This window comes from Enoplosus armatus, chromosome 13, assembly GCF_043641665.1.
Source record: "Enoplosus armatus isolate fEnoArm2 chromosome 13, fEnoArm2.hap1, whole genome shotgun sequence".
NCBI lineage: Eukaryota > Metazoa > Chordata > Actinopteri > Centrarchiformes > Enoplosidae > Enoplosus > Enoplosus armatus.
The window spans coordinates 20,167,996-20,180,092 of NC_092192.1; the positions used below are offsets into that span (position 1 = coordinate 20,167,996).

General features: G+C 46.1%; 1 protein-coding gene across 2 annotated transcripts in view; it reads left to right on the forward strand.

Moving 5' to 3' along the window:
• med13a (mediator complex subunit 13a) overlaps positions 1-12,097 on the forward strand; it is a 68,869-nt gene that overhangs the window by 38,621 nt on the left and 18,151 nt on the right. For both annotated transcript variants that reach the window (XM_070916851.1, XM_070916852.1), the window contains exons 5-10: positions 3,302-3,502; positions 3,624-3,818; positions 3,969-4,131; positions 5,809-5,919; positions 7,962-8,708; positions 10,141-10,354. In XM_070916851.1, the coding sequence (XP_070772952.1) occupies positions 3,302-3,502; positions 3,624-3,818; positions 3,969-4,131; positions 5,809-5,919; positions 7,962-8,708; positions 10,141-10,354 (1,631 nt within the window). The remainder of the gene's footprint in view (positions 1-3,301; positions 3,503-3,623; positions 3,819-3,968; positions 4,132-5,808; positions 5,920-7,961; positions 8,709-10,140; positions 10,355-12,097) is intronic.

Here is a 12,097-nt window from a genome sequence, read left to right on the forward strand (position 1 = left end):
TAGCCAACCCCTTTACTGCCTCTAGAGATCTTCTGAAGGGAGATGATAATGTGCTGTCTAGTTAAAGACTAGTGCCTTGGATAAGAAAATAAAATGATCATTGGAACTTGGCGTATGGATTCCTATAGGGATGTTGATGGGTTTTGCTAATCATTTAGGATGATCATATTGCTCCCTAGCCACCACCTAGTAGACAGTTACTTATGACTCATTTTATTGTTCAGTGAATGTCTGCCTTTGCCCAATTATCTTTCTATTTTCCCAGTCATGTAGTTCAAGACTTACAATACAATACGATACTTCAAATTGCCATGTCAAGTTCCACACAGACACACAGACACACACACACACACACACACACACACACACACACACACCCTCTTTGTCCATTGTGAGTTAACAGTGCTTCAGTTCAATTGCTTGCATACTCAATTCTTGTGGATTATCTTGAAATTGAACCATTAAAATTATATTAACTCTCATTTTGATGGGACGCACTGGAAACACCCTCAAGCACCCTTGGAGGTACTTGCAGCCCATGTTGAGAACCAGTGATTTATGTGTGCCCAAATAAGGCAGACATGTGTCTCCAGAGTGTGTGTGTATTTTACGATCAGCACAGGCTGAGTGTTTAGTCTTTGAGTACAGTGTGTGTCTATGCGCAGGTGTGTGTTTTCACCGCCGCAGTGCATCCCTCCCTGGCTAACCAAGCATAGTGTCGAGGAAGGGCTAACTTCCACCCCCCTCCATCCCCCCCACCCCCCCACCTCTGCCAAGCTTGGTTTACTGTGCGGCAGAGCGCTCCGGCAGGCAGACCTCTCCAGGATGTGACCTCATAAAAGGGCGCAGAGTGAATGTAATGAACTCTCAGCCCATTACACTGATCTGAGCACATTTGACATGTCTTCAGGGAGCCAGAGATAGACTCACAGCCAGAGAGAGGGAGGCAGAAGGGATGGGGGGGAGGGTGCGGTGGGGTGGTGATTGGGAAAATGGTAAACCATTTCCATAATTGTGCTGAATTTGATCTCTCTTCCACAACTGGCCTCAGGTCTTAGGTGTGTGCGTGTGTGCGTGCATCAAGAAATGCAGAAATGAAAGGGAAAAGGAGTGGGGTTGAATTTAATTAAGGTTAATATGATTGACCATAGCTGGATGATGTGTACCGCAACATAAATAACCTTTTGTTCTTCTCTCTGTGGGGTCGCTTTTGCTGAGGTAGTATGTTCTGTAGACTGAGGTGAAAAGATATTCTGAGGGGCATCCAGGATACATTGTGTCTAGACAACATGTTTCATGCTTTAGCTATGAAAAATGTTTCAGTATTTAAGTGTTTTGAATTCCACCTAGGTTCATTTGACAGTGTAAAGAATATTATCTCTCCAAGCACCAAACAGTGCTCTCACTCCACTGCCTTGTTACTTATCTTCCACCACCACCTGCCAGTCGCTACCTTTAAAATATCCAGAAGTGTTGGATGTGTATATTAGATTTTTCTATCAAACCAGCAATTTTCAAACCTTCTCGTTTTAAAGTTGTAATCTTCAAGATTTCAGGCCTGGTTGATTTGGTGGCACCTGTGGTAACAACAGGTATGTTTTCATACTACAGCAAGCTCTCCTTGAGCAGCTACTTTGAAATACAACAAAAGAGCAGCTGGTGTTTCTGTTTACGGCACAACCAGACAAACTCACCTTGTTTTAATAAAGTCAATAATAATTACAACCACAAACTGATTTCATGCTGCACATGACGCGAATAGTTTTCCAGCCAACAGCAGGACGCAGTAAAGTTGGCTCGCTTGCTGAATTGGAGGTGAGCAGCCTGTCGCCTGCAGCCTTCAATTAACAGCCCCTTCTTGTTACATTATTGCCTTGCAAAAATTACAACTGATCGGCTGACGGGGAAAAAAAAGGGGCCAAAAATGACTTGCCTTGTTTTGTAGACGCATTTTTAATGAACGATAGCGCCCAGCGCCACTTGCGATGATAAATACAGGGTGGCATTTATTGTGAGGCAGACGCAGGAAACGCAATGTGTTTCGCCAGTTAAACACTTTTCATGTGAAGCAGAGGCAGTACAAAGTGTTAGAGAGAGAACAATAAACATTGAGGCTGATATCAATGAGATAAAATTGCGCTGGATTACCTTACTCCTTTGTGCATAGGTAGGCAACCTGAATCCTGCGTGGGAATGGCAGACTCTGCCACTACCATTACAAACTGCTATATAGAGAGGTCATCACAAAATGTAGATATATTGACTTGCTATTGCAGATACAATGTGGACCATAAATAGTATCAAAATGGGATTTGATTTCCTGACAATCTTAAGGATAATACCCTTTTAGTGTTGGAAGATTTGGGAGGTGAAACACTGCTAATGCATCTCATCTCCCGCCATTTTCCCATCCTGGAAGCTGTGCTTAGGTCTAGCCGCAGGATCAATACCTGGGGACAGAGGCCATCCAGCCTAGTAATGACACACTAGAAAAGCAGAGCAGAGAGAGACATTAACTAATGCTCACTCACACACCCACACACCCTCCAAGCCAGTATGTTTGCAGAACCATTTATACCCCCTCTCCATATTCTAATGTATGATACACCGAGAGAGAGAGAATGGATGCACAACAAGCTGACGTGTTGTGTGTGTGTGTGTATATATGCATGTCAAGTTCACATGCATATGGTTTCTGTGCTCACATGTATGCGTTATGCATGTCAGTTTATGGTTCTATCTGCATTCTCTGATGGATGTAGGTCTGTTGAATAAGCAGACTTATGGGCTCACTGTGTGACTCTCATATGTCTGTGCACTCAAGTGTGTTTGCCGAGGAGTGGCCCTTTTTATAAGCCGCTGTTTATGGGCTCTGAGAGGCCACCGCTTGCCAATAATTGGCGTCGGGATTGCTCTATAAGTATTTGGCGAGTCAGCCGGGGCCGGCTGGGTCCAGCGGTGCTCTGGAAAGGTCAGAGCGCTGCTGTCTCGGATGGAGATGTTTAGGGTGAAGGGGAAAGGAAAGCATATGGGAGAAGAAAGAAAGGGAAATGTATGAAAAAAAAAAAGAGGATAAAACTGTAAGGAGAAGCACGGACATTAGGAAAGAAAAGTTGGTAATAAAAGTAAAAATAGGCAGAAGAAGTGCGGGAGGAAAAGGATACAGAAGGAAAGCAGAGGGAGGGAGGGAGGGATGATTTGTATTGTGCAAATGATGCAGAGTTGAAGATGTCCTTATGCTGACTAACATTGTCCTGTCTTTCTCTCCTACTTTCTCCCTCCACCCCTTCCTTCTGGGTAGTAATCCTGAGTCCTTTCGGCCTAAACGGGACACTTACTGGCCAGTCGTTCAAGATGTCAGACCCACCCACCCAGAAGCTAATTGAGGAGTGGAACCAGTTTTATCCCATCAGCCCCAGAGCCAAGGAGGGTGTGTCGGAAGACAAGGTGGAGGACATGGACTGGGAGGATGACTCTCTGGCCTCCGTGGAGGTCCTCGTAGGTCGGTCTTTAAAATATATATCATTAAATTTCATCTTTGTGAGATCGCCTGTTTTAAACGCAGAGTTGACTGCTACTTTTGACTGGTTTTGCTTCTGAACATCCTGCCTCTGTGTGTACAGGTGGTGTACGGATGGTGTACCCAGCCTGTCTGGTGCTGGTACCCCAGTCAGACATCCCTGTTGTGGCCCCTGTGGGGTCCTCCCACTGCACTACCGTCTACCCGGGTGGCCACCAAGTGCCTGCTTCCCAGCGAGAGCCCGCCATGTCTTTGGTGACCCTCACCCCTCCCACATCGCCTGAGGAGGCACAGACAGGTAGCGGTATAAACACAGTGTGAATTTAGAAGACAGGACAGTTAAGACTTCAGTTAAGTCTTAAGGACGAGTCTTCCTTTTGAATTGATCTGTCATTAAATTGGTAGTTTTCTGTCAAATGTCCGTTAACCTGGCTCCTTCCCTCTCCAGTGGACTCTCACTCGGCCCAGAAGTGGGTTAAGATGCCTTCATCATCTGATGCATTCAGCGTGGACAGAACAAGTCACCATGGGGGCAAGATTCCACGCCGGCTAGCCAGTCAGGTGGTGGAGCGCGTCTGGCAAGAGTGCAATATCAACCGAGCCCAGAACAAGTGAGTTTGTTATTGTCTCTAGAAAGTAGCACAGATTGATTAGCCATGCTATTAACGCAAACTGCCAGAACCCAAAAGATTTTCTTTGCGTATTGATTGGGCCAGCGGTAGATTAAAGAGGCTGTGAGAGTTCCCTGTATCTGGGAAAACATCAGAAGGAAGCAGGATTGCTTCTCATTTGCCTCAACAACCAGTCAGTTCATCATTCACTACCGACACAAGTGCCTACAGTCAAGGACTTGTTGCAACGCCAAGGTGTGAGTATATGCAGGTGTTGAGTATGAAGCAGGGTATTACCTGGAAGAAAGTATACATTCTCACTTACTATAAAGAGTCAACTTTCTGATATTAGGTGTGGACCGCTGGACAATGCTGTCATCTGTGCACACAAATATTTTCTTGCTAACAGTGGTTGAGAGTTTGAGCAATGATGTGGGAGGGTTTATAGTTCATGTCAATTAAGTACGCAAGCATACAAATAAGCCACCGAAACAACCTCCATAAGAGTGTCTACTCCCCTGTCTTCCTACATATCTTGTGCTCAGTAAAATCATCAACAGTATGTTCAAACCACTTGTTGACTCTTTCGTCTCAGTGGAGAGTACCAGTCAGCCATCTCTTGACAGTACTCCTTGTTCTTTTATGAGCTTTCACAAGGTGTTGCTGTATCAAACAGAGTAAAGAAGAGCATAGTGTTATTCTCCTGCGCCTCCTGAGTGCACGTCTGTCATATATAACTCCATTGAGTTTTCCTGGGTCCAGACCTTTAAATCCACCCACTCCACAGAGTTGACCGATTCTCGTCTGGCATCACAACATGAAACAGCAGTTTCTCGGTTGAAAACGCAATTAGCCAGTGAGTGCAAACAATTAGCCAATCAGCTCCACGGGTGGGACTAACGCCGCTGTCACGCCCTGTTTCGGAACCAAGGAGTTCACTTAATGGCCTATCTTTTGTGTTTAGTCTACTAAATGATATTCTTGAATTTGACCCCCTTGATTGATTTACTCTCCACTCCATTCTTAAAACCCTGGCAAAACCAGTATGTTGGCATGGCTACACATCAGTGTCGGCTGGTCTCCGGTGATTGGTTAGGGAAAATCCAATCCCCTGCCCCACAGAAATCGATGTCAGAATGTAACGAGTTGACAATTCTGTCCGATATCAGTCGAGTCTTCAGTGTCAAACCGTTTTCCGTAATGCTTTTATTTGTCGTCCATAAACCCATACAAAAATGCCTGAAAGCATAGATGGAAATAATGATCATTAGTCATTAAAGTAAGGGTTCGCTTGCAGTTTTGTCCCATGGTCTTTGGAATTATTCACCATCAGTGAAGCTGACACATTGGGAGCAACCCGGGATCTGTTGCCCCTTGACCAAGCACAGAATGTCGGCCGGAGTTAGCTGTTGGCCTGTCAGCCAAAATATTATTGCTCCAAGCAGGGCGGCGAAGTCAGCCTCAGCACAAAGCTTTCACCATTTGCCACTGTAAACCAAAGGAGCATGAGAAAGGGCTGTGCACTTTTTAGGATTTATGTTTCAAAAATTATATGAAAAAAGAGCATGGGTCTCTTCACGTGAAAAAGAGCTGAGTAAGCGGCTATACTCACAGTTGAAATTAGCCCTCACTAGAATTGTATGTGAAAGTTGTTTGCTTTTCTTCCCCCCTCCCCAGGCGGAAGTTCTCAGCCGCAACCAACGGTACCTGTGAGGAGGAGCTGACTGAGAAAGTGGGAGCTTGGGATTTTGTGGAGCCTTCACAAAGGTCATACTGCAGCTGTTCCAGGTCAGTCTCTTCCCATGCGGATGTGAAGTATGTGCAGGTATTGCTCATATATGTGCGCTCAAAGACATTTCAAAGAGGTTACACAGAGTACGGAGCTTTGAACAGCGGCACAGGGGACCATAGTCAGCAAAATACCTGTAAGTTATATCCACGTCTAGACTTTGACAAGCATATTATTCTTCATATATTTCAATTTATCACTATTTTGTCTTAAGTGACAGCTGTGCTGGGGCTGAGACCTCTGCTGTGTGTTTCTGTGAGTCAGACATTTTTATTCCCACACTGATGGGAATAATTTGAGGGAGAAAGAATAGTTTGACCCCTGATGGAGCACTTGAGGGATACTGTGGTGGTGAAAGGAGAACGCGTGTGTGTTGCATGTTCTCAACATTGACAAATGAGCTCAAAACATGTCGAATGAGTCCATATGTATCAGTTTGAATGTCACTGTAGTTTTTATCTACTAGGACAGACAGGCACAGTTACTGTTGATGCATATTGTCAGGACAGGCAGGGAAAGGCTACAGTTGCAGGCACCCACATTAAGAATACACTCACGCACTCATCACATGCAGGCATACGATTTGTTGTTTGACAATTTAATGTCCATGATATTCTTTGCGTTTGTTGTGCATGCTTATACTTACATTTCTTGTGTACGACTATTTAAATTCAGCCTCATGAAAAGCTTGATTTCAGTAGTATGTTTATTTTCTTGTTCATTACATTTTAATTTAAGGACTTTAATGAATGTCTTTGGGGCCTCATTCTTTTTGATTTAAACAGCACATCGGCTGTCCCCTGTATCCTTCAGGCTTCAGCTTATTATCTGTCCTGGGCTAACCACAGTCGCAACCAGCTGTTTTACTCACAAGGGTGCATGTAAACACAAGCTTGTGCCATCCTCTGCACACTGCTGGTCCAATCAGTGAGCTGGATGCTTGGCTGGCCTCCACAGGGGGACCCTAGACCTAATCTAGTAGATCTATCTAATAGATCGAGAGAAAATTCAGATTTATGGTTAATGAGCAAGTACTATCTACGCTGAATTTTGTGTGTGTTTTGATAGGTTGATACCTTTCAAGTTTGGGCATACTTCCATTGGGGAATCCTTTGCACTAGGCTTTTTTTTTCCCCACCTAGGGAGAGGAGAGCCGGCTTGGACTGCAGACGAGAGCAGAGTGGATTGGGTCAGTCGGCTGGAGCATGTTAATTTGTTGGAAGCCACCCAGCACTTTGGCGACACAGAAATGGGAAGCTCTGTGCATTGCCAGGTTTAAAGGCCATTAGCTTTGTTTTGTAGATGGAAGCCTTCCATGTGTCTGCTTATCTTGACATCTAATTGTCAGGACACGCTAGTACCCTGGCCATTAAAGAGACTCGGCTTCCTCATCAACACCCTAATGCATAGGCGCAGCAGTAGGCTCAGTGGTGACCCAGCAAAGGAGAGGCTAAAGAAACGCTGAAGCTGACCCAAGAGACATACAGTGGTTGTGGTAAGAGAAGGTGGCTGGGTTGGCTGTGGACAGGTCAGGGGGTGTCAGAGCCGGTAGTCCACAGGGCAAGGACAATGGTGAAGCCTTGAGTAAGATATTGTTTCAACAACAGCTTGGTTTATTTGCTTTATTTATGTATATATATTTTAAAGGTAATGTATAGACGTTTAGAAGATGCATTTTGTTCATGTCATGAGCTTGACTGTGAATAATAAAGAAAGTTGTGAATGTGCAATAACATTTGTGGATTAGGTGTTGCAGTCCGTGTAACAGTGTTTTTGCTAATTGGTTTGAGATGAATTAGTGGGGCTGTCATGTTGCAGGTGAGAGTAATTGAGTTAATTGATGTTTTCTAGAAGAAGCAGATGTGAGAGTTTAGATGGGGATTTTACATTAGCACAAGATCTCTGTGCACCATGAAAATGAAAAATGAATTGTGCATATTTATGGTTTGATAGATTATCTCTGTCTCTGCTGCCATTTTGCTCAGTGTCACCAGTGCCTCATAGTCTCACCACATTTCCCTGTTTGTCTTCTCCCCTGCAGATATAAATCAATGAAGCAGCGAACAGGCAGCACCCCGGGCCAAACTCAGTCAGCAGGCCAGCCCTCCCAGCCTCCTACCAAGCACAAAGCTGGGGGAGAAAAGCCAGAGAAGGGTGACAAGCAGCAGAAAAGACCCCAGACACCCTTCCATCATCGCAGCCTGACCAATGACGACACTTCAATAGAGACAGACGCAACAGCGGGCCAAAGGCTGGCCATGAGGGGCCAGGATGGAGGAAGATTCCCTAGTATACGCTCTGCGGATGTGTCCGCCATCCAAAAAGCTCCCCAGCTCCACAGTGGGGGGGTCAGCGCTGGGCCATCAGAACAGACTAACTCCCCCCAACCCCCACCACTTAGCCCCCACCCCTGCGAGCGTAGCGAGGAGTCAGGGGAGGGCATGAAGAACCCTTCAACCCCCAACAGCCAACACTTTTACCAGCCGCCCCCAGAGCCCTGCCTCGTCGGGGTGAAGGGTGGCGGCGAGGAGCCAGAGGGATTGAATCAGCACTTCCACTCCCATCACCCACACTCCCACCCCGGAGCGTCGACCTACTCCGACCCTCCTGAGCCCACTGTGTATGTGGGTGCGGCGGTCAACTTGGAGGAGGACGGCTCCCACGCACCATGGAGGTTATTCAACCTACCCCGCAGGAAAGAAGCCGAGCTGCCCACGCCACTGCTGCCAGGGGACAAGCTAAGGGACGAGGCCTCTGCATCACAGGACAACCTGGTGTCGGTCACAGAGTGAGTGACACCTGCCAATTAAAAATCACTATTCAATGCCCTCTCTCTCTCTCTCTCACTCTCACACAGCGATAAAGCCTTCAGCCATTGGTAGACTGACTAAGCAGTTAGGCACCCAAGCCTTTTACAGAGTGGCCCCGGGCCGCTTAGGAGCCCTTTCAATAGTCCAGAAAAAATTGTTTTGAAAGAGAGATGCAAAACCCACCTTCTCCCCCTTTCTCATTCTCACTCTCTCTCCCCCTCCCTCAGCTTCAGAATGTTCGGTATCGCGCTTAGCTGCACACAGCATGTTAATCTCTTGCTATGTGCCCTTTTGACATCATACATCACCAATGTGCAGGGCCAGCACTACTCATCGATTCCTACACACACAAACACACACACACACATATCCGAGCTAGGAAAGAGGAAGAGTAATGATGGGGTAGATAAAGATAAACCTCTGCTATTGTAATACAGTTGAAGCTGAAAGAAATGCTGTCTGCTGGCTGTCAGTTTGGCAGGCACTGGAGGGAAACTTGCACCAAGAAGAAGCTGCTAGGAAGGAAGAGGATCACAGATGGACAGGGCGAGGGGGCTTGTCCAGTGTGAAGGCAGGCAGAGCGACCAGCAAGGCGTTAGGGTGGCCGTAGTGGGAATTATCGGCAGGGTTATGCAATCCCAGCGGGGCCAGCCGCTTGGATGGGCTATTCTAGTGAGCTGTAATCCTCCCAGCCGCAGCTCTGAATGGCGGCTAATCTCCGGCCCAGGCCACCGCACACCATCACCTCACATCAGAGCTGGACAGGCATGACGAGAGGACAGAAGTGCAGAGAAATATAGGAGGCAGTGAAGGGGAGGGATAACACATGAGTTGGGTCAGTCCCCCCCTCTCCTTCCGATCAGCCAGTAGTTTTCTCCTTTTCCCTCCCCTCCCTGTTCATCTAACTTGGAACAAGTAGGCCACAGTCATAGCCATATCAGAGATTTTGATGAGCCGTGTCACAGTAACAAGTGATAAATGTGTCTGTCTGTAAGTGTATGAGCAGTCAGTGCTGCAGTCACCACGCTTTCATAAATCTGCTCGAAATGTAATTGTGTGACAACAAACATGATGCATCCAGTTCTGCTGCATGACAGCTGTCAGGATGGTTTGCAACTGCTGCCATTTCTGTTTCTGCACACAAACATGGTGGCAACTATGACATATGACATCAGGCCAAAACAGAGCAGTTGAGGAAATGTTGCTGTTGCCAAAATTTTAAGCAGACAATCATTTGAAGTGGTTCTCTACTTCTCTACTCACATACAGCTCTTCTTTCTGTCAATTGGTAACTGCTCTTTTAAAATGGTCTGTAATTGAAATATAGCTCTTGGGATGCACATCTGTTGTCTGTGAATTGCAAATCTCCCTGATGGTTGTCCTCACACCTCTGCTTTTCCTTCCTCCCAGGGTGATGTCCACGTCGAAATGGCCTCTGAAGGTGTCTGAAGAACGCGTGCAAATGTATCGAGCCAGGAGGAACCAGTACCTGTCTGCTGCTATAACCGACGGCGATCACGAGCCGGAGGTGGACCCGTACGCCTTCGAGGAAGGAGATGTCAAGTTCACATTCTCCAAGAAGGATAAGGCAGGCGGGGAGCGTGAGCCAGGCAAGAAACATAAGGTAAGGCCAGCCAAGTCGAGGAGTGAGGAATGTGTGTGAACTGGAGTATCACTCGACTACACCATTCATTTATTGGATGTATTATACCTGCCTTGCTTATTGCTGCCCCGGACAGGAGCATCTGATAGAGGCCAGGTAAAACGTAAGGCCATGATACAACTATTATATTTTGTCCTACATATGCATTATCAACTAAATGGTATACAGATAAAACAGGTTTTGCAACCTGTTTCCATAACAACAAACTGCAGTACCTTTCTGTGTTGGCAAGCATCACCTTTGTGCAACCCTCAGACATTTATTTAACTGCTTCTCCCACAACATACACTCCATACCAGCTCTTGATTCTGCTATATGCATCTTATCTGAACAACAATCTTTTAATTGCTCTCAGGTTTTGATTCACCCTTACATTTTAGATGTTTTATTTGTCTAGATGCCATTCTCTGACAATGGTCCTTCATTTTAACTGTAATTCTTACAGCTGACATGACAACTAAACTTAAATTTGAACCTTGATCACTGTGACCAATATGCCACGTGGTATTCAGGACATCCTGTCATAATTGCCTCTGTCTGTTTTTGTTTTAGGGACTGCAACTCAAGAATAATTCATGTTAAAAGCTTCATACTTGAGACCACAAATACCCCATTAGGGGTATAAGGGTAGATAATCTCACAAGATATTCAAGCATCATGATTCAGCTTAGATTAATCATGTACTAGTGTAGTTAGTGTTTCAGTCCATTTCCAGTCCACGTTGAACTCCGCTCTGTCTAGAAATAACTCACGCACAGTGCCTTTTCCAAGTTGGCTGCTTTCAATCCAGTTTGCAGCCACACCCCATTGGATTTAATGCAAAAAAAAAAGGGCAGTGACGGTTTGAAAAATGCGTAGCAGTGTGAAGCCTTCCTAAAAGGCAGCATGGAGAGTAACCACTTTACCCACGCCTTCCTCACTAGTTGCCTGGGGTAAAAAGGGGACAAGAGGGCTGATTTTAAGATCAGGGAGCAGGCGAGGTAGAAAATAGGCCATCAGCATTCTCAGCAATACTGCACTAAAAATAACGGTGCAACTGCTTTTCGCATACATCCGTTTTCACTGCCCAAGTCTAACTGAACAGGAAGCTATCCCTGAATCCCCATTGTTAGCCGAGCCCAGAGGAACACCAAATTGTTAGCCTGTCCAATTTCCTTTTTAAGTTGTTGTGTTTTTCCTATTTGATCTGCCCTCTCCCTCCTTCCCCTTCCCACCATATTCCCCTGCTCTGCCTCTGCCTCTGGGGTAGTTGGCTGCGGCTCCAGACAAGGGCCACCTGTTAGCTGTGGATCGCCCCCAGCATTGAAAGGGAGATTCGATGTGTGTGTGTGTGTGTGTGTGTGTGTGTGTGTGTGTGTGTGTGTGTGTGTGTGTGTGTGTGTGTGTGTGTGTGTGTGTGTGTGTGTGTGTGTGTGTGTGTGTGTGTGTGTGTGTGTGTGTGTGTGTGTGTGTGTGTGTGTGTGTGTATGTGTGTGTGTGTGTGTGAAACCCGATGCAAACATGCAGCCAAGGAATGAACACAGAGCCTGGAGTCCAACCACGGCAACAAACCTGGCTCACTGAACCATTAAGCTTAAAAAGCGCACTCAAATATTTTCCTTCTCTCTGTCCCCCCGGTCTGTGCTGGAATGTAAGGCTGAAGGCAGCTCTCAGTGGAGTGGAGCATCCCAGAAGATCTGTCTGTGCAATGAAGCCCTTCCACAA